Here is a 26,331-nt window from a genome sequence, read left to right as displayed (position 1 = left end):
CTTGCTTTTAATTGTAACTTGTAATCCTCTGGTTCAGCAAGACACCATAACCAGTATAGCATGAAGGAATACAGTTCCTTCTACAGTGATCAATCACCATTGTGTTTTCTCTTGTGAATTAATCTTGCCACTACTTGTCAGCAAAACAGAAGCACAGCCTGCATTGCTCTTCAAGCCCTTGACTACACAAGACCAGTACACAGTGTGCTCTTTCCACGAGTTTAATAGTTACAAAAGGATACCATTGTTCTATATGCAACACATGGCTAACTACATACACTGCATTGTCACTAAAGTCAATAGGGCATAATGCACAGATATTGATCATTAGGGTTCTCTATGAAGTTACTGTCAACAGGACAAACTTTCCTTCAAGTAAAAAAAAAAGTTATTGTTTATACCCAAAGCGTGATCCCTCAACTCAAACGCAAAGATTTAGTCAAAGTTCAGTAACTGATACTTGCTCTTTATGTAAGGCATATTAGTTTCCACTCAGAATGAAAGTTTACTTCTGCTTGGAGAAATACTCTTTGCTTTTCTGAACATCAGGCTTGATTGTGTCACTGCCAGGCTTCCAGCCAGCTGGGCACACTGAAACAACAAGAACATGTAAGTCTTCCCAGTCACTCCTGCTGAATGTTTTATACAGACACCAAAACACACTAGCAACAACTCAAAGCTCTTAACATTTCTGCAACACAGAACATACACTAATCAATTCAGCATTATGTTCAGCTCCCAGCTTCTGAGCATTGCTATATACCTTATTCTAGTCTACACTTCAGTCTTAGCTCTGGAAGAAGAGCTTCTGCCAGATTTTGACTACTCCAGGGCACAGTAAACCTCAAGGCTTCATTTGCAAGACATGTGACTGCAACATCATATATTAGGGATGCCTCCTCAGGTGAAGTAGGAAATAGAACATGCATACAAGCTGAAAAGCACTGATGCTCTTCAGGCTAGAGCATAAGCACAATAGCAGCTTGTTTTAAAGTGTGCCACTGATTTACCAGTTCTGAAGCAAGTTAAGCATGACCAGTAGCAATACCTGTAATTAACTAATAACAGCTAAGTACTATTAACACCTATACAGCAACTCTGGCTTTAAATAAACCACATCAAAGCTTTTGTAAGCAGTGTTTTTTGTTTAACTTCTAGGAAAAGCAACCAGCCTCAAGCACCTTTGTATCACTCTTATACTAAAGGCACAAAAACTCCTGGCCATTTTCCCCTTCACTTGTCCTCAATCACAGACACAAATCAGCAGGCTTTCAGAAAACTTACGTGCTCTAACAGACTGCTTAATAAACGTTCACCAATTCTGTCAGCCTACTAAGTCTGAGAGTGGAATCTAAGTTATTCTTTCCTCTACAGGAAGAACTACAACATGATCTTCAGTATTTGAGTTATTTTCTAATTGAAGAACAGTATTACAGTATTGAAGAATATTTTTAATGGAAGACAAGAGACTACTGTGATGTACCTGCCAAGATGCCCAACACTTGGTTTAAGTGATTTCAACATCAGGCAAATACTCAATAGACTATTAGCTGGAACAGGATTATACAGTGTTACAGTACCCTTCAACAAACAGCTCTACAGAAACTGCCTCATTACTGGAAGCACAAATCTACACACAGACTTAATACCTTCCAGCAAACCTATTTAACCTGCTTAGGGTACCTGGAGAACAGTATTAACATTTAGGATTAAAGAGAACCCTTACCTTCTCCATGTTTATCTGTAAACTGGAAGGCCTGCACAAGCCTGAGGGTCTCATCAACAGAACGGCCAACAGGAAGATCATTGATAGTTATCTGCCTCAAGATCCCCTTCTCATCAATTATGAACAGACCCCTACAGAGACAGACATGGAGTTAAACAGGTTCTGAAAGATCTGTCTGAAGTGAGTTTCAGAAACAATATTCTACCACACTACTAAATAGTGTGATCTTGTATTACTGACCTCTTCCTTTCCCCAAAGGAAAAAGTCCTCTGTTTATGTAGTAATAAAACAATAAAATAATTGTACATTCAACAGGAGCTAAGAGAAATAGCAGGTAAATATGAAATGAAATGCTACTTTCCTGTAGTTATTTCAATTTAAGGAACATACCATTGGAATGAAAGTGAAAGAAACAAGGAAAAAGGGAATTAAAGAAGTATTCTTTCTAAGTGAGAAAAGTCTTTGCAGTTCTTAGAAACATACTCATGGCCAATCAGTTCCCTAAAGTCACATGAATGATTAGAAGTTCACTCCCTCAGCAACTTCAACAGCTCAGTTGACTAAAAGGAATGGCTTTTAATTCCTCTGTACTTTAGTCACTAAATACCTCTAATCACTTTCATGATTATGTAGGTCTTGTATTAGCCATATTTACATAAGCTCACCTGCATCATATAGATAGGTAATGCTCTTAGCAATGCTGTTATCAAAGGAAAGCAGCAGGCATTTATCTAGCTTTCCATAACCATAAGAAGTCTAAACAAGTAACGTCCCTCCTTGTAGAAGTGTGATAGCTTAAAACAGCTTACATCTTGAACAGCTAAGAACTTCAGTTCATTGCAAGCATTCAAGTACATGCAAGTTCTGTGTTCAGGCTGTATGTTGCAATAACACTACCAAGTTTATTATGACTTATTACCTGTATGCAATACCGTCATCCTCTTTAAGTACTCCATAGTCCCTGGCAATGACACGCTTTGTGTCAGAAAGCAGAGGGATTTTCATAGTGCCCAGACCACCTTGCTTCTTAGGAGTATTGATCCTAAAAGCAGAAGTGTTAAGAAAAAAAGATCAGCTTATAAGGTACAACAGAGGCTCACCCCAAGCACACTTAAGATGTGCATAATCTGCTGCAAGGAAACAAAGGAACTGACCCGTACTCCTCGTTCTGTTTAGAAGCACTTGGAATGACAGCACTTCCTACATGCCTTTATTTGATACACCAGTAAATTATGCTGAAGTCTGAATGTGCAAAACTCATTTCCCATAAGAATCGAGGCCAGGCACAATACTGTATCAGGTTAAAAAGCTGATTCTTACCAGGCAAGGTGGCAGAAGTGAGAGTCAACAGAAGCTCCAATTATTTCACAGTTAATTTTCTTGAATTCATCAGCTCTGTCACTGTATGCAATAATTTCAGTTGGACAAACAAAAGTGAAGTCCAGAGGGTAGAAGAAGAAAACAACATATTTTCCTAGGAGAGCAATATCACCAGTTAGTCTCTAAGTTCCACAGTAGTTGTAACATTCAGTACCAAACTTACAAATACGACAAGAGAGTAACCTGCTGGTACTTCAGTAGAAAGAAGCTTCATTAGTTAGAGGGAAGTCTACTTTCCACCAACAGATAAACCTACAAGATTCTGTAGCACCACCAGTGTTTTGAAGATGTTATATCAGACTCAAACTGACAGGATCTAGGATAAGGCTTATTTGTTTTATTTTAGAGGAATTTTATGCTGATAACCATCAGCTGGTGCAACTAGGACATTCAGCCATGCTATCAACAGCTTCCCAAACATATTCCAGTCAGCAATGAACAAAATCACTGCAAGCTGTCTACAGTCAGGTGGTCTCAGTTACTTGAGAAACTAAATTGAAGGCTTAATTAGATGCTACTCCTCCTCAGCCCACAACTCCTGCACATGAGGAGGCTGCATTTGTGTAATCATATGCACAGAAGCCTACCTCTATAGTCAGAGAGCTTGATGTCTTTGAATTGCCCATCTGGCATTACAGCTGTGGCAGTAAACTCAGGGGCTGGTTTTCCAATGAAGGCCTTTCCTGAAGACATCTTGATTTAATCTAGAAAAAAATTAACAGTGCAGTTTAGATAGTAGCTTGTTTGAATAAATCTTACTTCCAGGTGCAAAGCATCTTATCAGTTTAAACATCAACAAGGCAGTTAATCAGCATTTGATCTTGCAGCAAGATTTGAGAGTAAAATTCATTTCAAGCTCACCATTTGGGTAGTTAGATAGCCAGATAAAACTACTAAGATTCTATATGGCACATTAGTTTCCTTCTTAACAATTCATCATCTCTGACCAGCAGCAGCTGATTACAGGCTGGAAGAGAGCTAGCTGCCTAGAGTTCCAGCAGTATCCACAAAGTCTTCCAGCTCCAATAGGTGGATGAGTTAGAAAGTCTTTCTTCCTAACTTCTAACAAGGGGACTCTAGTTCAAGTTCACAAGGGAATGTAAGACCCCAAACCTTGTCTCCCTGGTTATCCAAGTGGAGTTTTCTTAACCTCCAAAAGAACAACACTCTCCATAACTACACTTCAGCCTTACACACAAAGAAATCTTGTTTTATTTGCAAACAAAAGGCTCATGACGTACTTTCACATTTTACATTAACAACTGAGGTTTCACAGAGTCCTAAACCAGTGAAGCCAGACTGGTTCCCCTGAACGTTTCAGTCTATTGAAAAAGACTAAGAGAACACATGAGGATAAGAGAAACTTACTTCTGGCCCCCAGCCCTCAAGTCTAGTCCTTCGTAGCACATCCTATACAGCACTTCTGCTCAGTCTACAGATGCAGCATTCTTATAACACTCAGAATTCTAGTTACTTCCAAAGCACTGTCTTTTGAATAGAAAACTTCATGAACCTAGTTTCTCCAGCTTAGTCTTTAAGCGATCTCACTGAAGTCATTTTACATGCTGCAAAAGAATTACCTGGCATGGAGATAGAAGCCTCTGAAAGGTTAGTATTACTGTCTCATATTGCTACAGAAAACTGAGATTCAAAGACATATATAAAAACCCTGCTACTTGCATGTCACAAAGTCCATTCCAGGACAGGTCAGATGCACTTAATTCCTTGGCTCCTTCTCCCTTGCCACAGATCCTGAAGAATTACCTCAGATGTCATAAGGATTTAATTCTCATTCAAATTTAAACTGATCAATTTAGAGCCTCTATGAAGAGTTTAACATTTGAAGGCTCCTCTTACACACAGAGTAGAAAGACAGTAACCCATTCCATTCTGCTTTGCGTCTGAGGGATTCACCTTCAAACGCAGACAACTAGGATACGTTCCTACAAACCAAGGCAGCCAGAACTGCAAAGCATTCATAAGATTGTACTGAAACAGTCTAGCACGATGACATTAACAACCACTCCCATCACTTCATGGAGCCATAAACGCAGATGCAATTCTGAAGCTGCCATCGTACAGCGTATCTGAGACACCCTCAACTAGAAAGTTCCATCTCCTAAGCCATACCTATTTTATCTGAAGTACATGACCCCACGTTTTACCATGGAATTACAATCTTTCCCTGTACTCAAGCTCAAGGTCATCCTTTTGCTCAGCACTACACCAGACCTATATCTGTCCTAACAGCATGCCCCTGGAGCACAATAATAGAGATTTGGCATCAATACAAGCAGTCAGTCCGCTTTCTGATTCCTCCCCTTTCAGGTGAAGGAATCATTGCTCCTTTTTAGAGGGCCTGAAGCGTTAGGAGATTTAGGGGGATTGCACTGCAAGAGCTGCAGCAAGCGCTCTGGAGGAAGCGGATACGACTCGCCCAGGCAGGGGCAGCACACAGCCCACGTTCCGCTTGGATTTTCAGCCGCAGCGTTTCCTAATCCGCAAAGAACCGAGCACAGAGTGCGTGCGCGTTCCCTTGGCCCGACGAGAACAGCACTGCAACGGAGCGCGGCGGGGCCGGGCCAGAGCGCGTCGGCTGCTCGCGGCCCCGCTCCCCGCAGCGCTGCCATCAGAACAAGCCGGGCCGGCACCCCAACTGGAAATTCGTATCTTTAGGATACTCCAACGGCAGCCAAAGGCCGCCCCAAAACACGGCAGCCTTCACCGCTCCCACAGCAACGCGGTGAAGGTACCGAGCGGCGGCCGGATTAGGGCGGTCCCGCCGCGGGCTCCCGGCCCCGCACCGAGCGGACCCCCGCCGCCCCTCCCCGCGAAGGGCCGGGAGTTAGGCGGCCGTGCCCGGCCCCTCTGTGCCCCACAGCCCTTTAAAGAAAGGGCGCAAAAACCAGACGCCGAACGGCTACAGAAAGCAGCACGCCCGGCACAGCCCCCCGGGCCTCCGCGAACCACCGAGTGCACGACCCCATCCCGCTCCCCGCCCCCACTCACACAAAGAGCCGCACCGCCCGACGCCCGCACGCCACCAGGAAGCCGCCAACTGCCGCAGCCCCCCCCGCGCCGCCCCTTTATAGCGGCCCCGATCTCGCGAGGAGATGGGCGCGGCGCTCCCGCTCCGCTCCCTCCCGCCTTCCCGGGCCGCCCGCCGCGGCAGCATGACTCGGCACTACGCCTTTATCTGCCCCGCGCCGTGTGGCGGCTGCACGGCGGCAGCGCCGTTGATGGATGAGGAACGGGCGGTGCCGGGAAAACAGTCCGGGCAATGGCTGGAAGAGGCTCGCGGGGAGATGAGTCAGGCGGCTCATTGCAAGAAGTGCCTTCAGTACCGTCATGGAGCCAAGCCGCAATGCTTAGGGTCACCAGAGACAGAGAGGATACGCTGGGTTTTGAGAAAGAAAGATACAGCTGATGTATGGCGGCAGTCCCCCGGGTAGAGGAATGGGGGTTTGCCACTGACGTCGGCGTCAGAAAAGTCAGACCCATCGACGCAGCCATGTAGGAGCGGGGTCCGATCTTCTGCCTGTCGTTACCTTCCTAACATCAGTGCGGTGCGGAGAGCGCGATGAACGCGGAGCATACTGAACTTCACGTACACGCAGCATACTGCTGGAGCACAGTACGAGTAAAATCCTGCACGAGTGGGGACGTTTTAGCACAATACATGCAAAAAGTCACTCATAACACAATTAGGCATTCCCAGGCCTCTAGGCACTCGTGCACAAACAGCTGCTGCACTCTAGTTTTAATGAAAATGATTACCTATCATTAAACACACACGTTGTTTTCCTTGCTTTGCTCCAGTGTATGTCTAGGTTGAAATGTCATGCGCAGCCTCTTCCTTCCTACACACCTCTTTAAGATTTCTTATTAACAAAATTTACTAACACATGTCTTGGTAATGTCTACTTTTTGACGGCAATATGTTTTCACTACCTTTTCTAGTTTAATTTTCTATTACTGGAAGCTGAGGTTTGTTTACAATTTCATATGTGATATTCATAAAATTCAGGAATTTTTGATTTTGTTGAGTCTGTTGATTTTCAAATGGATTTTTGATCGTCAAAGTCTCAAAAAATAAATAAAATCCATCAGGTTTCCCTTCCCCCTTTATTCTTTCCCTTTCCCAACGTTGCGTTTCCTCTCTTACTTTTCATTGCCTCATTTGTCTCTTCTGTGCACCCCTTCCCCCTCCCGCGTTTTGTTGGAACGTTCTGCACCAGAAAAATCTGCTCATGTGAGTTCCCAATTAACCTTTGTGCTTTTAAGTCTCCCGAGCAGTTGAATTCAGATCATCGTGGAAATGAGCAGCAGGCTCTACAGGGCCTTGTTAGATTTATGTTTTGCCTTACTCCTGACACAATCCTACTACTCTTTTAGATAGATAGACAGGTAGATAGATAGACAGGTAGGTAGATAGATAGGTAGATAGATTAAGATAGATAGATAGTAAATGACAAAAAATGGGCTGAAGTGAATGTTGAAGTTGGTTAAGGTTTTGGCCAGTTGTGTTTAGGATGAGGCATGCAGCCTGCTCAGCCACAGACCCAGCTGTGCTCCTGTGGACATCAGAGAGCTGCGACTGCAGCAGCAAGGCTGTGCATACCCACTGCCAAAGTCACTCTGCTTTAACTTTGCTTTCAGCCTTCTTGTGCAAACAAGGAAGTGCATTCCTGTGCACCTGCAACGTGAGGCTGATGGCTCCTCAGGAAGCGACCCTTCTTTAGGCGCCTGTCAGCACAAAAGCTAAAGTCTAACGATCGTAAACGCCGCGGCGCGTTCCCTGAATTCTTAGTAATGAGCACTGCCCATAAAACAAACACCATCACAGAACGGGAAGGGATCCCCATGTCCCCATCCCGGCTGCACCCAGGACCACCCAAACCCGGTACGTGAGAGCGGAGTCCCAGCCCCGTCCGCCTGCGGCGCTCGGCTCGCTGCCCGCAGCCCCGCGCACCGCCGCGCTGCCCGCTGGCGGCCGGAAGCGGAAACGCAGAGCGGCGGCGGCCGAGCGGGCGGCACAGCGTGCGTGCGTGGCGGTGCGGGTGAGTGCGTCCCGCCGCTCCCGGCGCTGCCCCGAGGGGAAGAGCTGCGGGGGAGCCGAGCGCGGGGCTCAGCCCGGCCCGGCGGGGCACAGCGGGGCGGTGCCGGGGACTGTTCTGCGGTTTTCGCGAGATACATCCGTGTGCGCTGCTGCTGCGGTACGCGCCTGTGTGCGTTCAGCTGGCGGAGGGCTCGTCGCTTTGCTGAACGGCGAGCTGTGGCTGCGGGTGGATGGGTGGGCGCAGTTTGCGCGTTCCTTGGAGTTATTGCGAGCTTTACTCTTCCGTGGGAGTAGGAGAGATGAGTGATGTTGAAGCCATATCTCACTTGTATCAGTATCTCCTTTTTTTGTGTGTTTACATGTGTTCCTTCTTAAACGAGCATTGCTGCTTTTTAATGATCAGATTGACAGCAGGTCACGGACACTTTGCGTCTCCTCGTTAGGGGAAGAATCTGAGCGGAAACTATTAATGAGTGTTTTCTGCTAGCGTTTCCCGAGCCCGTAGCTCTGCTCTCCTTGCAGTGTTACTGTACAACGCTATTACATGAGGTGAGATGGTTCCCACAGCACGCACTGATGCTAGTTAGAGATTAAACGCGTGCACCTTGTCTTCTGGGCCGAAGTGCTGCATCTAAGATGATTGCATAACATGGCAGTGTGAAGCACATGCCTGGTATATTGTGTTATAGAGAAACTTGAACGTGAAAAGCCCCCAGGCTTTGGTTTCATTGCATGATGTCAAGAATCACGTAGGCAGCTTAATCCAGGTACCCAGCTGCACACAGCTGGTGACAAAACTGCTGCTCAGATCTTCGGGAGAGAATGTTTGGTGTCCTATTCTGACTTTTCTACAGCCCCTCCCCAAAAACAGATATACACCAGCAGTTTGGTGACTGCCTTTACACCATCATTCGGGCTGAATGTATCTTAGTGCAAATCCAGAATGATTAGTCTGACTGTTCCGCATCAGAAGGTGCTGGGCCATTACAGTCCCAGTAGGAAAGGCACTTAGACTCAGCAGAGTAGCATCTCAAATGCTATTTATTGTAGCTAGCCCTATAAAGAAGTCAAATCATGTGGGTAATCAGATATCCCTTCATGTGCTGGGGACCCTGAGTGGCACAGCATCAGGCAGCTGTCTGTGGCACGTGTGGCGTGCTGTGTAGGCCCATTGTTTTGCTCACTGGAGCTGTTACAGGACTCTCATAGAAGATAACAACTCTACTCATCACTTTTACTGCCAAACAAGAAGACGTTCACATGAGAATTTCCCGCTCTGTTAGATAAAGGCAAGGATGTGCAGGTGGCATAATGACAGGTACCAAGTGGGAGCTGCCTGCACAATGCTCCGTTCTGAAGAGCATATCCTGCAGCTGTGAGATGTGCACAGCACAGACACGAAGGCCACATTGTGTGTGAGGTACAGTGCTGCATGAGTCCAGACCTACTCAGGCTAACAATGCTGGACCTCCATCTCAAAAAACGTGGCTTGAGAAGCTAAGTGACAAATTGAAAAGACAAACTCCCTGTGTGACCGTATCCATCAGTAGGTACTTATTTGTAAGAGAAAGAAGGTAACAGCACTATGGAGAAGAGCTGTTTTGGGGCAGCATTCTGTGTGAAGGCTTTACTTTGAAAACAGACATTCCTCCTGCATAGTCAGCCTTTTAGCCAGCATCGCCTTCCGCTCTTGTTCTTGTGTGTGTGTGTTTTTAAGGAAATAACATTCATGAGTTTGGACACAGCTAAACTTGGGGAGTAACTTCCCTGTCTTCTGCTGAAGTCAGCTGGCTGGCTTTGGAGCTCATCCTGAATGTGGTTTGTTTTTAACAGTTCGCCCAGAAAGATAGATTGGGAGGATGTTGGGACACAGTGTAAAAGCTTCCTCTTTGATAAAATCTATGAGCAGATTACTGTCTGTGGCAGCTATAAAGCCAGCAACAGGTAATGAAAGGTCCTCCTGGGGCTGTGTTCTGTTGGATTTCATGTGGAAAATGCATGCATATCCTGGTGTTAAGCATGCGGGAAGCCCGAGCCCAAAGTGACATTTACCCTGCACAGTATGTTTGCATTCTCCCTTTAGTAATAGAAGAATGCTACTCCTCTGTGAATTCGTGATAAATCAGTATTACTATCACCTTCTGTGATAGCAATAGTAGTTGTTATATTGTCCGTGCTTGAACTGCATTTTATGCAAGTTGAGTTCTTGTTCTCAAATTGCCAGCCGAGTCCACGTACAGATTTATACAGTATGGGAACAGGAGACCTTTCAGCTCTTTAAAAGATAGCATCCCTTACCAAATGAGCGAGGAGACAGAAAAGAGCAGGACAACAAAGTCATTTTGGGGTTTAAAACGTACAAATACATAAAGACCTACTGCTATTTTGCACATGGCTGTTTATATTGCTATGTCAGAATCACTTAAAAATGTGTGTTTATCCCCAGCTGCAGCAGTAATTAGAGCTTGGTTCCTAAGTCAGCCAGCAGGGAGTTGGTAAGAGAGACAGACTTTGTGCATGAGTCCTTAGGACTTGCTTCTTTCTATCTCATCAGTGCTTACTGCTGATTTGAAAGGGAAAGACTGTAAGTTATTTCAGGCAGCTTCTTTAGGTACTTCTCAAGTCTGAGAAGACTTACTGCTGTGCACTGTGAAAAATTAAATAGGGAAGAGGAGAGAAAGAGTATTTTTGGTCTTTTTTATAGCAATAAGTTTATAGATCTGGTTTGTACCACTAGAAGTTGTAAAGACCTTGCTTCAGCTTTGTTCCAGCATAATAACTAAAGCATTATCAAGACCTCTGTGATTTTATTTGTTTACTCTTGCATAGGACATTTTTTATATTCTATTGAATTACTGCAAAGACTCAGTTTGCTCTTTTTCTTCTTCAAGTGAAAATGTCTGCAGGAGGTGACTTTGTTGCGCTCTACAATGGGCAGAAGATCCCTCTCATAGGACTGGGAACCTGGAAAAGTGAACCTGGCCAAGTAAGTAGGGAACAAACCACACGTTATTGTCATGTGCTCTCACCTACTATTTGCATTTTGTACACCTCTTTTGAAGATCCTGGATCTGAGACCTGGTTCTTCCACTTGCATGGGTTTAGCCATATGTCCACAGAAGCATGACTGAGATGCATTAATGAGGCTTTAAGACAACAGCAGCAGCAGTAGTGGATCCCTTAAGACTCATTAAACCAGACCTCAGGCAGTGGTGCACTGGGAGATGAATCCAGAAAGAAACCAATTAATGCTGTAGTTATAATATGGTGCCTGACTCTGTAATCCTCAGGCTGCCAGTCTGACCAGGCATCCCTCTGGCTTGATCTGGTGACTCAGTTGAAAGGATTATTCTGGGAGGCAAGAGCTCTAGCTGTTGTAATAAGTCTTATTCCTGTGGTCTGCCTGTGTTTAGCAGCAAAACTCAAAACTCGTTTGGGTCACCTTGCTTTTAGGCCACAAAGGCTAATGTGTCATTAGAGTCACTCTGTTTCTAAATCCAATGACATGGCAAATGGCAGACCTGGAAACAGTTCTGTGTTTTACTGCAGTGTCAGTGGGAATGTTTGCATGCTATGGACTGTGCCTCCTGCTGTAATACTTTCCCTTGTCTGTCTTTTCCTTTCTTTTTAATTTAGTTAAAAGATAAATTCCCGAGGGCAGACCTTGCCTTTCACAGCAGGTATACTCAAGTGTCCGGCAGGAGTGTTATCATGTTGGGCAGATTTCTTAATTGGTACTCTTATTTTAATGCCTTTTGGACTTTGTGTACCGCTGCATGTCAGTAAACATCTATCTTGCTTATACTTCTGTGTTCGCTTCATGATAGTTACAGGAGTAAGTCAGGTGAAACCCTGCTTGTGACTGAAATGGAAAGTTTAAAAAAACCTTTCTTGAGTTGACCCCTTGTGCTATTCTTTCTTGCCAGCTGGAGGAAAAGGTGGGAAACAAGCTATAAAAACTACACCTATTCAGAGTTGTCATCTTATTAGGTTTCCTGCCTGAACAATTGTCAGGACAGGAGCTCTGTACTGATGTGGAAGCCAAGGCAGTGAGGGCTCTGTCAGCTTGCTAAAAGAGGACGAGGGTGAACGTTCAGCTCTGTCACATCAGCTGCATTACATTTATTAGTGAGCAGGAACATAGTGGATGACTTTCTGCAGACCCAAGGTACTTTAATATGCATTGTACTAAAACAAATGCCTGAAACTAGACAAACAAAATATCATCCTGTTCCTTTGTGCACTAACTGTCCTGAGGAAAGTGCAGGCTTACAACCAAGAAGGATCCTGCTTGTGCATAATATAAATCTATCTCCTATATCTACCTATAGGTAGATTTTGCCATCACAAGCAGCACTGCCAGCACCTGAACCCAGCAGGGATCTGCTACATAAATCTACATGGGGTCCTATGGAAGTCAGCAGGGATCACACCTGTGGAACAACTGCTGTCTTCAAAGACACGTTCCTCAAATGTATTGAAGGCACAATCTAGCAAGTGTATTAAAACAGCCAGTGTTACAAGATGCTGCTATTCCTATGGATTAAATAAGTTCCTGTTTATCACTCTTGGAAGTTGTTTGCACCCATTTCATTTTTAATGGAGATTTATCAGATTCAGAGGCATAGTAGCAATTTGGCAGAGCGTGCAAATTATTTACTTTTAAAAGGGCACGATGTAGTTCAGGGAGAGTAACTATAATTGTGAATTAAAGACCAAGGGCCAAAGACCCACACAGGCAGAAGAATAATCACTGATTGTATTCAATGCAGTCACTTCCCAAACACAGGCTATTTATCAAAATCCCTTTTGTACAAGGGCTTAATTAGGAGCAAGAGTGGAATTAGATTGCTTTTAAACTATTTCAGGTAAATATTTTTCAGGTTGCAGTTATTTTCCTTGCAAAACTGTTTTTCAGTCTTGACCTTACTCTCTTGAATAATTTCTTTATCATTGTCTTTATTATTCCTGATCCTAAACAATCCTTTGACTTGAAGCCAGATCTCAGCAGTCCAGGGCAAAGGTACTATTGCAGCTCCCGTTTCATAAGAGGTGAATGCAGAGGGAAAAGAGAATTACTGAATCTAAGCCCAGCTTGGGAGATAATTTAGAATATCATTATGTTTTTTGCTTTACATGATCAAAGGCTAAGAAGAGAAATTTGTTTTAGATGTTACCATAGGAACGTGATGGAGGGCTACTGTGTGGAAGTGAATACATACAGAAGCTTCTGAGCAGTAGCATGAATGTTTCCAAAGACATGTCCTTTCAGACAAGCATCAGGAATATTAGTGGCATGAACTTTTCACAAGTGACCCACGCTTCCAGCCTGGAGGATGGAACTGTCTCATATGCTGTGACAGAGGCTGGCTCTGCTGGGACAGGAGACATGGGGCTGAGGGAGGCTGTATTTCTGCACCAACATTCAGGAAAGCCAGAAGAGGAAATGTGTACCTAAGAAATCCAGTCAGGCTGGGTGTCTTGTGACAGCACCGCAGCTGTGGAGGAGATGGCTTAGGTCCTGAAAACCCTGCCATGTCATCTAGAGAATCCTGCATATGGGAGCACAAATTCACTACCACTGGAATATATTAAGGGAAGAACTTGAATTAAGCATCTGAAGGATAGCAGGCGTAACTCATTGCTTTGGGGAACATTAACTGCAGGTTACCATTCATATGGTGGTCTGAGTTCCTTCCTTAACAGCAAATGATTTGGTCATGCTGCATCTAAATATCACGTGGCCTGATGATCTGTTTTCACTTAAGCTGTCTGATTCAACTCGACCAATGGAAGAAAAATGAATTCAGTAATTGCTCCTTCCACAGGCTGCACTAAAGAAAAGCTGGAAGGCTGTTATTACCATACAGCACAAAATATCCTGAGGCATTTGAATCTCTTAACTAATGCTGAGTCTTCCCCACCCCAGGAAATGCATGTACTTGCCTGAACATAATAGCAAAAATACAAAAACTGCTCTTGAAACAAAGTACTCTTCTTACACTTGCATCCTTCTGTTAGAGTTAACTGCCTCAAGGAAATTCTTATTTGTACATCTTGCTCTTGATTATTTGCCTTTTGCATGGAACAGGATCTCTCAGCTCAGACTGGAATGTCTTAGCAGGCTGAGTTTACCCAAGTTAAAATTGTGCCCAGATCCAAACCGTAGTTTAGTGATTGGTCTTAGTTTTTCAATGCTAGAAATATATGAAACGCTGATACTTAAATATGGCCTCTGCTTTTATAATGTTCCAGAGGTATGTTTGGAGGGCCTTATCCCTGGTTTTCTGCAAGTGGTGCCATAAAGTTTTATAGAAAACTTTGTGCCTGCTCAGATTTATGAAATAATAATAAAAAAATATCTCTATAGAGGAAATGGGAGATCAGTTCAGAAAAACTCCATGCTGGTTTCCCTTCCGTTTTTGCTAGCAAAAAGGAGGGGTGGGCACACCCCAAAATTAAACAGAGCGTACTTCTCCCCCTCAACTTCCACCTCTTTGGAGGGTGGATATTCAGCCTTAAAAGCCTTCAGTCTGTTCCAGGTGATTTCAGAGTCCTTATGACCTTGACTTCCCAGTGACTTTCTGAGAAACCTCAAAGTGAAAGAAGGGCTGTAAATACCATCCTGCTAGGGAAAGGAAGAGCTGATTTCACTGTTGTAATAGAAGTGCTTTGTCATTCTGGCTAAGGGCAACTAGTTTAAGTTCCAGTTTTCCTCTCATATTGCCAAAGAATGTAGTCAGAATATCCTGTGTCTGCTTTTACTGCAGTTCTTAACAGGAAAAGCAAATTAAATTCACCAGTAGAAGAGAGAGGCCTCTTTCACATTTCACTCCCCCTTTTTTGGTAGCAGCTGAAAGCAAGAATCTCTGATTGGTTTTAGACATTTTGTTTGCTTTAAAATTGAAAATGCTGGTACTTGAGGTGAAAGAAATCAGTCTCTAGCCCTTGTTGACATGTTTTTAATGTTTTTTAATGAGATCAGGGCCCTGTTGCATCAAACCTCAGACAAAGAGCAACTTATCTCCATCAGCCCTGTAAGACAAGTTGGGGAAGAGCAGTATATAGAAGTCCATGTACAGAGGTGTGCTCTGACTGTAGCACAAAAGAGGTGAAGAGAGATGTGTGTACCGATCACTAGAAATAAAATAGAATGGACTTGACTTAATGCTCCATCTACTTAAAGGGAGATGGGTGTTACCAGACTAATTTCTTCATTGTTATCCTATCAGTTATTTAAAATCTTTATTGAAAACCTCTATTCAAAGGCCACTTAAGCATCTTGGAAGCGATGCCTTTCTGTTTCCCTCTGGTTTCTAGTCTTGCCCCATATCTAATGCCAGCATGTGACTACGTGCGTTGTCCTTGTGCAACAGCAGAAACACATGCAAAGTGTGGTGCTTTGGTTCCAGCCATTCTGGCTGTTGGCAGCACCTCCTTCATCAGAAGTGTGTACAGCCAAATGTGAAACTGAGCACCAGCAGATCCCTGCAGGGCATGGGTTAATAACCACCAGTATGGTGACTGCTCTTACACAATCAGTGAGAACGAGACATGAAAGAATAATGTGCCATAAAGTAGCCTTATCTTAAAAATGAAATGTAAATAGTTGAACCAAACCTGATCTCTGGAAATTACGAAATTGGAAACCTGGCTTTTCTTTTACTAGGGGAGAGGTTGTATCTTTCAAGCTTGGCTAACACTGATTGACTGGCCAGTTAGTTCCACTGAGATTGCCTTGCTGCATTTTTATTTGAAAGTTGCTTCTTTCAGCTCTTCTGAAATTTAAAAAAAGTGTGGCAACTATAGCTAAGAATGAATTTCCATTCTGTGTAGTGAGTTCTTCCGTGCTTGGCCTGCATGGTCCATTTTCACATTGCTCTTGGGAGTGTCTGCTAGCACCTGATCCATAGGGGACTGTTACCTACTCTCCTTGGATCTCCTGAGCTTCTGTAGCTCTGCACTTTGGTAGTGTTCTTCATGAAGTCCTTAGCATTTTTTTTTCAGTTGTGTTCCTTTCCACTGAGAATTGCATCTGGTAATCTGTGATTACAGGTGAAAGAAGCAGTGAAGTATGCCCTGAGTGTGGGTTATCGCCACATCGATTGTGCAGCAGCTTACAGCAATGAAGCAGAGATCGGCGATGCTTTCCAGGAATGCCTTGGGCCCACCAAGGTAAAAACACAAGAACCCCATGCTGACTGTGTGTTGTATTGAACTTTACAGATGTGACCTGAATGTACACTGTGAAGTTAATGCCTGTGGCTTTTCCTTCTGGTCTGTCCAAGCTGTTTGTTATTAACTAGGGGCAGGCATGAAAGAGGATTTTCACCCCTCTGGAATTATCCTGGCTGTCAGGAGGAGGAATGATTGTCTGCAATACCTACATGCAAGCTTAGGGAAGATGCCTTTTTTGAATTCCCAGATAAACAGCTCTGCATCCATTGGCCTAATTTGTGTGTGCGAAAAATAGAGGTTGCCAGGATTGATAGTTATAATAGAAAATGTGAGAGAATTTACTCTAGTTTGCCAGCCCAGAATGGTGTGCAGTGCTGGGTGGCTGCAACAGAATCAGTGACTTCTGATTTTTTGAATGCATTTGAAGGGTTGGTAACTGACTTTAGGGCCTGCATTGAGGGTTCATGGCCTTAATGGAATGTAACTGACATTCCTGTGAATTACCTCAGGTGAAATCTTCAAGTCATCCACTTGCTCTTGTTCCCTGGAGGGGCCAGAACTATGCATATGGCCTCAGAGCCCCTGGAATGGAAGTTCTCATGTTTCTTCTTCTCTGGTCTTCTGCCCTTTGCTGTAGGGCAATCTCTTTGTTAGGTGCTTAGCTGCAGAGAAGCTGTTTTCAGCTTGCCCCAGGGATTCCTTCGCACCCTTTCGATACTGGCAACTAATATAGAGAAGCATAGGACTATTCTTACTCAGTCTGTATTGGCTAACTAACTTAAGAGTTTTTAGAACGTTTTTTTGTTGAACACAACAGCTGATCTGTGACCCACAAGTAACTGAATGGCAGGAGAGAAACAAAGGGATTAAGCGTTCCAGCTCCTATAAACTATAGACCTGAGTGAAATTTGGTACTATACAGATCAATAGGAAATGCCTTCTGATGACTTCAGTGTGTCTAACACGATCCCCGTTTCACATTTTGTACTTCCTAAATACCCAGATTTCTATTTGGTTCATTTCTGGGTCTTATCCTTCCAATATGTGATGAACACAGCAAGTTAGCTTTTTGTGCCTTGACCAAGTGAATTGTTTAACAAAAATTGCAAAACATGCATATGAATAAACCAGGTAATCTTTTGTTTTGCCACTTACGCTGAGTAGTGGCTTTAACCCTTGAATTTGCTTGGGGAAGTGTGGGAAGGTTGTTTTGTTGTTTCAGGGCATTGCTAAGTGTTGGGTGCATTTTAGGATCGTCAGTGTATGTGTGTGCTTCTCTTGTTCTCCATCTAGCACATTTTGAAAGGTTTAACTTGTAGGTTCCCTGTGTTAACTTATTTATTTTTAAACTGAAATTATTTCCTTTGTTCTAAAGATATTTGGGAAATTGCATTCTGAGCTCTCTCCAGTAAATTGTTCTCTCCTCCCTTTCTTAAAGGTTATTAAAAGGGAGGACCTGTTTGTAACATCAAAGCTCTGGAATACCAAGCACCACCCAGAAGATGTTGAGCCAGCACTAAGAAAAACACTTGGAGATTTAAAACTGGATTACCTGGATCTGTACCTCATGCACTGGCCCCATGCCTTTGAGTAAGTTCTGCCTGGAAAGGGCGCAGGATGCAGAAGCCCCACTTACATAAGTGGTTGGTTTTATGTCCTAAGGGGCTTCTTCTGGAGCTGAGACTTTCTTCCAGTGTAGGCTGCATGCAGGATGTTCTTATGGTCATTTCTAGTGTAGTCCAGCAGACTGATACAGACCCCTCTACCTGAAACCAGTGCATTCATTCATATTGGGTGCATTCATTCACTAAAACTATTGCTCCTATTTAATTTTTCTTCTTCGAGTTGGCTGGGAATTTGTTGCACTTATCTTTGAAATGGAAACAAAGTACTTTGTAAAGAAGACAGCACTTTTCACTGATAGTTATTAACTGTACTTGGACTGCTGAGCACATGCAGCGTCATGGTGATGTCTGTATGAGAAGGAAATGAAAATGACCTCTTACGTCACTTGAATTGCAGTCATTCTGAGATTTGAGGAAATCGGGGGAATTTAATGCTAGTTCTGTGTATCCTACAATCCTGCCAGAAGCAGTGGTCATTGCTTTGTTTTCTTGTAGTCATGGATGCTGTTTTTCTTTTTCCCCTGTTACAACAATTAGTAAAAAGAAGAGGAAAAAAAATCTCCTGAGCAGCAGTTTGCAGTCACTTCGCTCACCAGGGGAAACCCTGTCAGACGCAGAGGGGCTTCATCCTGTTCTAGAAACTTAAAACACTTTTCCCCTTCTTGTCGTCTGAACTGACTTTTTCAAACCACATGACATTCATGAAAGACACTCCGGTTTTAAATGTATCCCTCATCACAACAGAATGAGGAAGTGTTTTTAAGCAGAGCAGGTTTAGAGGAAGAACTGCTGTTAAAATTTCCCCGTTTTGAAATAGGTTTGTTTTACAGAAGCTTGGACAAAAACATTTAAACATTGCTTTGATAATAACATGGAACACAAATAATAAAATCTATTTAGGTATTATTATTTCAACTGCTGCTGTTGTTGCAAAACTGATGTTTCTTTACCCTTTCTCATTGGTAAAAGTTAACTCTGTTTTCCATTAGCTCTACTTGTACTGTTTTAGTGCCTGATTACCTGCAAAGCCTGCTGTACTGGGAATCTGTGCAGAAGATATTAGATTTAAATGAAAATTAAAATGGACTTCCAGATGAGAATTGCTGCACCCTAGGTCTCATATACTAAGTGAGAGATTCGTTTTTCTCCTCTTGACATATGAGGCTGCTTTTCAAGGTTCAGAGCTCATATGATTTTCAAGTGGATAAATGTACAAACAAAAATGATGTGCACAAGAACAGTGTCCCCAGCTGCTGTTACCCTGCACTGCATTCACTGTTCAGCTACAGCAACGTAAGACAGTCTCCAAGATCTGGGCTAGCAGTGTTCTGCAGTGGCAACGAGGCAGTGCTCTTCTGGAGGACTCACTGGCACCTCTCCAAGCTTGAGCTGCTCAGGGACTACTCACAGCCCTTAAGTAGTGTGCTGGTGTCACCTGACATAACCAGCTTCTTCCCATGTGTGGCTTTGGGCGGTTAGTTGGTTTGTCTTTTGTTTTATTAAGTGAGTTGGTATGACTAACTGGAAACACACCCGTCTTATAAGCAACACGTACATGTTTAGACTTCTCTGAAAACCAGAGCTTGTACCCAGTGCTGACACTGCTGCAGAACCCAAAGAGAGTGGGAAAGCCAGACTACTTCGCATGCAGTCTCTGCTATGTAGCTTTTAAACCAAGATCCCTTTGGTAACAGCTCCAAATAGACCATCAGTCCTCCCTCAAAAACAAACTGAACAACCAAGCTACTTTCTGGGTTGCAGCTCTAATCAACTGTTCTGCTTGGATCAAAGGGCTATTGTTACACATACAGTGGCTGATCGTTTTTGTGTAGTCACTATAGGCAAGCAGTGCACTATAGGTAAGAGATTTCAAGTACTATATAGCAAGTTTACATGGGGAAAACTGTGTGTAAAGTAATTTCTTGTAGGCTAAGTCTTCACTGTGGAATTCAAGGAGAAATGTGCTGTTCGTACTCTAGCTTCCAAACTGTGCATGAGCTTAAGTACTCTTAAGAGTACTTAGAAGAAAGTTTCTTTTAGTCAAGAACTAATATAATAGAAATCACGTGCTTTATGTACTCATACTTTGGCTTTGATGCTGCAGACGAGGGGACAACCTCTTCCCAAAGAATCCCGATGGCACGATGCGTTACGATTACACTGATTATAAGGATACCTGGAAGGCTATGGAGAAGCTGGTAGAAAAAGGTCTTGCAAAAGCCATTGGGCTGTCAAACTTCAATAGTCGTCAGATTGATGATGTATTAAGCGTGGCTACGGTCAAACCAGCTGTGCTCCAGGTAAGGTGAATAAAGGAGAGGAGGAGGTATACCTTCCTGGCTTTCCATGGGAGCCAAGAAAACCAGTGCTGCGTGTTTAGCACAAGGAGTGCAGCTTCTGATGTACAAGGAGGAGTATATCCATGCATGCAGGAGCAGGCACACGGAGGGTGTCTTTCCAGACAGATTAATTGAGTGGGGAAAAGGCCTGTATCCATGCTTATGGCCATTTACACCTATTTAGTTGACGACACTTCTGCAGAAGAGTTTGCTTCTTCCCTGTGAGGATCAGTTTTATTCTACAGGACTAAAAAGATTGAGGGACTAATTTAAATCCCTCCTATAGGGATTCCCCTTGCTTGTTGGATGATCTGTTGGATACACGGAGATAAATCCTGCACTCTAAGATTAAGCAATCTGTTTTCCTTTTACTATAATCTTAGGCTACCATGCAGTTTTTCATTTTCATTGTAGTAAGTTACAGCTTCATAAGGTTTTCCAGAACCTGCAGTGACCTCCTGTGCTTGATTCTGCTTGGCTTTTCACCTCCTGTTTAGAGCTCTGTGTTGATAATTTTCCTTTGGCCATTCTGTGTGTGTCATTTTAATAGGTAGAATGTCATCCTTACCTAGCTCAGAACGAGCTGATCGCTCACTGCCAGAAACGAGGACTGGTTGTTACTGCCTACAGTCCCCTTGGTTCTCCTGATCGCATGTGGAAACACCCAGACGAGCCCGTGCTTCTAGAGGAGCCTGGGATCAAAAAACTGGCAGAAAAATACAAGAAGTCACCTGCACAGATCATCCTCAGGTACAGAACATTTGAGAGAGGGCAGCATCTGGGAGCTGGCCTTAAATAAAGCAGAATATACAAGCTTGAAGACATCTACCTTAGGATAAGATGTGTGCTTTTCCCCCTATAAAGTGGAGAGTTAGAATCAGTGCCAAAAGCAAACCCGATTGGTGCTCGTTTTAGATTTTCATGTGGCCAGTTGCTTGAACCTTAGAGCTCTTGCTACTGCATTTAAAAGAGCTCTGAGGAAAGGGAATTGTGGGAGGGACTTACCTTGAGCTTGGACAGACTACATCCCAATACGGCGCTGCGCTAGTCTCCTTTGGGGTATTTTGTTTGTTGAAACCATAAATGGCATCTCTGCTGCCATATATAATTGTTGAACCAAAAGAAATGTCAGGATTCTTGGGCAGCATGCACAGAAAATCTCTCTCTTCCCTCTCAACAGATGGCAAGCGCAGCGTAAAGTGGTTGCCATTCCCAAGAGCGTCACTCCTGCTCGCATCCTGCAGAATCTCCAGGTAAGCTCAGATGGACACGGGGAGTTTCTGCAGCGTCCTTTCATGTGAGTAACGTACTGTGCTGCTCCTTCAGCACCCACAGTCTGAGGCACTTGCTTCATACCTGTCTATGTATGCACGTGCACAGGAGGGAAGTTAAAGATGACTGCAAAACAAAAAGTTGCAGGCAGCAGTGTGCATGTGTGTGCAGGAATTATATGAAGACTGACTCGCAGTGGTTCAGTGGGTCTCTGAATCACCTCCTGTGATCTTTTTTTCAGCCCTTAATCAGACAGACCGCCAGGCTGCATGCTCGTTTTTAAGCAAGAACTTGTTTCTGCAACTGTTACTCCCATTAAACCAAAGTCTGAGATGTAGCTTTACTGGAAACACTTTGTTTCAGTGTTTCCAGTAAAATTTATTTATTTGCAGCTTCATTTTTATAAACAGAACACTAATGCTGCCAGGAGCTGGGGTTTTTACAGATGCAGAACTTCCATTGTTCAGGGTTGTGTGTCAGTTTCTTCTGTTTTAGCAGAGTCAAAGATTCTGAAGACATTTGAAATATGACAACTGGCAGTACTTCTACTTGGGTTTTAACATTAGGACCTTGCAACTGGACCACAGGTCTTCTTTTTTGAAAATAAAAAAGAAACATTATGCAAATGCAGCTTAATTAATTGTGAGTGTGTCTGTTGCCTCTCTGGGCTTTTTTTTTTACTGTCACCTGAAATTAAATGCTAAAATAGTTCAACGTGTAGGGTCACTGCTGCTGATACTTCTGTCCTGGATTACTGAGGAGTAGAATTTCACTCTGCAGAAATTCATGACCCAAGGGGGTGTTTGTGGCTTATAAAGGAAACAAAACCAAGAGGCAGAGCTCAACAGAATTCAATATGAAAAGCTATGGGTACTGAACTAAGCCTCTTGCTTTTGTTCTTAGGTGTTCGATTTCAGTCTCACAGAAGAGGAGATGAGCCACATTGGAAGCCTGAATAAAAACTGGCGTTACATTGTCCCAATGCTTACGGTAAAATCCACACATTTTAATAGTTTTGATGATGTGCATGTGGCCACAGCGTGGGTTTTCTGTAGTTTTTCTGTATCTCATCAGAACTGTGTATGAGTCAGAGCACTACCTCTTTTTAGGATACCTAAGCTGAAATAATTTTTCAGGAGATGGGTGGAAAAAAAGGCAGCTTTCTGAATTTTTTTTCTCCTGGTTCCGGTGGGCTTTTAGCCAGAGTCCCTTCCTGCTTCAAACCTTCCCAAATTCAGTGCTGATCTGCTCTTCTCAAGCACAAGAAGTAGCTCTTCCAGAGTGACTCCTTTTTCTAATTGTCCCCATGTGCTTTTTACCATAAAGCTCCAAGTTCAGTGAGAAGTCCAGGTGCTATCACTCACATGAGGGAACTGTTCACTCCACCCTGCTGGATGTCCCCTTTCAACACATAATGATTGTCCTCCAACATAAGCAGTTTAACTTAGGTTGTGTTATTTTTCTTGACAAATCCATTAGCTGCACCTTTTTGCATCATCAGCAATGCTTTAGAGTATAGGAACATTTTGGAGGAAGCATTTCTGTGCGATTTATCATTGAGGTTTCCCAAGAGCTTGGGAGCAGGTCGGTAACTAACAAGTTTAAAAGATAAAGTGTGAATTTCTGGTGAGTGATGGTTATGAATCAAGAGTAGACAGATACTTGTTACATCTTTCACTGCAGTGCTAGGGCTTCTGAGAGCTTTGAGGCTGTGCTTTTAACTGTAGGGCTACTTCAGTCTGTGTGCGTAAATAGAAATTCCCACATCCCTGCAATCAGAATTCTCTCTTTGCTTATGGGTTAAGAGTTTGTACACCAGACTGCCAGCTTAGCTGCTCATGTGTGAATGTGGTAGTGACAAACACACGTGCTGCTGACAGTATGTTTCTTTCAAGTGTTTTCCTACTTGTGCTGCAAAGTTGTTTTGGTAACAAAGCTGCAAAATACATTTGGAACATAGCCTGGCTGGGACTATCCATGGACAATGCTTTTGTTACCTGGGAGATGTGATCAGATCGATGACACGCAGAGAGGAGATGAAATACAGTTCAAAGTGCTAGCCCATTGAGCTAGATAAAAGTGTATGATGCAGCTGGGCTTCAAAGATATTGCCACACCGACAGATAATCAGACAGGAAGAAGCGAGATGAGAAGTAAAACGTTACAGTAGCTGTAGGATCTCTAGTGGAACCTTTTGTCTCCGGCCCATCCCTTCCAGGCGTATCAGAAAGAATTTTCATCATCTGTGAATTAAAATGCCTGTCTAAGCTTTCATGCCTGTCTCCTTTATGAACCTAATTTATGGTGTCTGGATTTCAAAGCGTGATGTGGCAGTGTCAGAACTGATGGGACAGTTTTCCCTTGCTTTACCTTGCTGGTATATAACCACAAGGTTTCATGGCTGTGCTGCTCCTCTCCATCTTGTTTTGCTCTAAGTCTGCTGTGAATCTGTTATACTGCATGCAGGCAGTTTAAGATGTTTTACATTTTAACAGATGATTATCTAGATAGAGGCTGGAAATCGTTCAGCCATACCTGGTATTAGCCTGACATCAAAACTTTTTGAAACACAGGCTAAGAAATGTACATAAGCAAAACTGAATGAGTAGCAAGCCAGGACAGGAGGAGAGGTGGTGGTGTACACACAATCTGTCCCTCTCTGGTAGTCAGCTCCTGTTGATCTGTGGTGTTTGCTGCTCATTTATTCCCCTTTGTCCTTCAGATTCCTGGGGTAGTCTGGAAACAGCTGTATGCAGTGCTGCTTCTGGCAGCTGCTGTTTTGACATGCTGCTGAAGAGAATAGATACCTGAAGAACTGATCCACAAAGGGAAAATATGCAAGGGAAAGAAACTGGGGCGGGAGGAGGCGGGAGAGATAAGAAATGTGAATTCTAGGAACTGTAGATGTTTGCTCTCAGGATCGTATGGGAAAAGATGAAGATAGTTTTGTCCACAGTTTTACATACTGCCTTCGGGTGACCTTAATTTTATTATAACCAACAGAGCACCAGCCAAAGATGAAACGGTAACATCCTAGTTTTCTGCTCTCGAGTGCCCCCACGTGACTATTTTATCACTGCCCTAGTCCTTGTAAACTAGGGATTCCCGTTGCCTTGAAATGTGGGATTTATTCTGAAAGCTAACAGAGGGATTTGCTAGAGGATACTTGATTTGAAAGTACCTGTGATTGCCTCTGCCCCCATAACATTTTGATATCCAACATCTATAATATGAAAATTACATATGTATCAAAATTAACCGTGGCTAATATGACTTCTACTCTGCCATTATGTGCTTAGTATAAGTTTTAGCTGAATGATGCTATTCACCTGTGGAGATGCATCTCCTTGCTGATGCTGCATAAATTTTCTCAAACATTACAGAACAGGAGCAAGATTTTACCCCAGCTCCTAATAAATGGGTATTTTGCAGTGGACTTAATACAGCTAGGCATGCAATTTGTATGAGTGCTTAGAGCTGGGACATAGGAACTGAGACTTCTGTGTGGCTGTGGCTGTGCTGGGCCACCCAAAACCTTTGTTTCATTATCAACAAACATTAGTTTCAGTAATCCCATTTTACAGCTGGAAAAACTAGTTAGTCATGAAAATGTTCTTGTAATAGGTGTGTTTAAAAGGAGTTCAGTGACATTAGTGTTTCAGTGCATGATCCACGTGTTAAATTGGCAGCCTATCAGCTCTGTCATGAAAGGAAGGGCCAAGGTGCTGACTTCTACAAAGTGCAGTGAAGCATGCACACTCAACATTTATTCAGCAAATTTACAAGGCAAAATGCTTAACTATTCTTAATTTGGTTCTTCAAGCCTAAGAAGTTGGAAGAAAGACTCCTGATTTGGGCTACAAACAACATTTCTTTCTAGAAGTGCTCAGAGGACTTAAGAGTAGAGGGAACAGCTCTTGATTAAGCTCAAGATCTCCCAGATATTTGAAGATGAAGATTTACAAATTGAAACCATTAGAAATTGGATGAGAGAAAGAATGGATCTTTTATCTTTCTGACATGTGTCTGTCTGCTTACTTTACAGGTGAATGGAAAGCCAGTACCAAGAGATGCTGGACACCCCCACTATCCCTTCAATGATCCCTATTAACTACTAGAAAACAAGGTGTTAGAATAACATGCTCCTCCTTTGCATACTTTTCCTACTCAATAATTAGTGCTACAATTTGTAAAAAAAAAAACAAACACCCAAAAACAAACAAACAAAAAAAACCATGCCCCACTCCATCTATACAAAACCTTTCCCCCTGAGTAGGTTTTCTTAGAGTGTACTACTTTTACTTGACCTTTCTGGAGATCCTGTAGCTTCCATGTCAGTTTGTGGATTTATTACAATTACTGCAAGCTTGCCCTGGGGAGCATCAAATCTTAGATCTTTAGATAAAGAGAGGGAGAGTCTAAATTGAGTTCCAAACCCCATCATCAGGCAGGGGCAGTACTTTGGGCATGCTGTCTGCCTGCTGAACGGTTCTGAAATCTTTATTACCATGAGAAGGGAGAAAAAGGGAGAGCATTTTCAGACTACACAACTGCTCAGCTTTAATATGTTCATTAATATTTTGTACAAGGAATACAGTGAAACGTGCTGCAGTTGCACCGTGTCCATAAAACGTTTGTTAAAAGCCAAGCTGCCAGCCCTGCCGAACGCTCGTTTAATACTTGTGGGACTTCAAACTCTCTCCTCTTTTTCTCCCTGTTAATTTGCCTGTTGATTTGAGGAGAATAAACGCG

At 43.3% G+C, this 26,331-nt stretch overlaps 2 protein-coding genes across 3 annotated transcripts; one reads left to right on the top strand and one right to left on the bottom strand.

The window, feature by feature from the left end:
- Positions 1–205: 205 nt before the first annotated feature.
- PRDX1 (peroxiredoxin 1) lies at positions 206–6,178 on the bottom strand. The gene is made up of 6 exons (XM_065739709.1): positions 6,116–6,178; positions 3,694–3,810; positions 3,047–3,200; positions 2,646–2,768; positions 1,727–1,857; positions 206–591 (listed from the first exon to the last, which is right to left on the bottom strand). Exons 2-6 carry the CDS (start codon positions 3,797–3,799, stop codon positions 506–508), a joined length of 600 nt encoding a protein of 199 aa, XP_065595781.1. The 5' UTR covers positions 3,800–3,810; positions 6,116–6,178; the 3' UTR covers positions 206–505.
- A 1,924-nt stretch (positions 6,179–8,102) lies between these two features.
- On the top strand, positions 8,103–25,785 carry AKR1A1 (aldo-keto reductase family 1 member A1). 2 transcript variants are annotated; one of them, XM_065739698.1, is made up of 9 exons: positions 8,103–8,166; positions 11,057–11,151; positions 16,221–16,340; positions 17,782–17,933; positions 20,073–20,268; positions 20,858–21,057; positions 21,488–21,560; positions 22,483–22,569; positions 25,625–25,785. In XM_065739698.1, the coding sequence occupies exons 2-9, from the start codon at positions 11,062–11,064 to the stop codon at positions 25,688–25,690; spliced, it is 984 nt and encodes a 327-aa protein (XP_065595770.1). In that variant the 5' UTR covers positions 8,103–8,166; positions 11,057–11,061; the 3' UTR covers positions 25,691–25,785. The 2 variants fall into 2 exon arrangements, with proteins under 2 accessions (XP_065595770.1, XP_065595762.1); XM_065739690.1 differs by lacking the exon at positions 8,103–8,166 and adding an exon at positions 10,010–10,109.
- The last annotated feature ends 546 nt before the right edge of the window (positions 25,786–26,331 follow it).

This window comes from Cyrtonyx montezumae, unplaced genomic scaffold (assembly GCF_038088225.1).
Source record: "Cyrtonyx montezumae isolate F1298 unplaced genomic scaffold, pur_monq_1.0 scaffold_1, whole genome shotgun sequence".
In the NCBI taxonomy this organism is placed as follows: domain Eukaryota; kingdom Metazoa; phylum Chordata; class Aves; order Galliformes; family Odontophoridae; genus Cyrtonyx; species Cyrtonyx montezumae.
The sequence above is the reverse complement of the archived record's forward strand: the minus strand, read 5'-3'. Positions and strand labels throughout refer to the sequence as shown.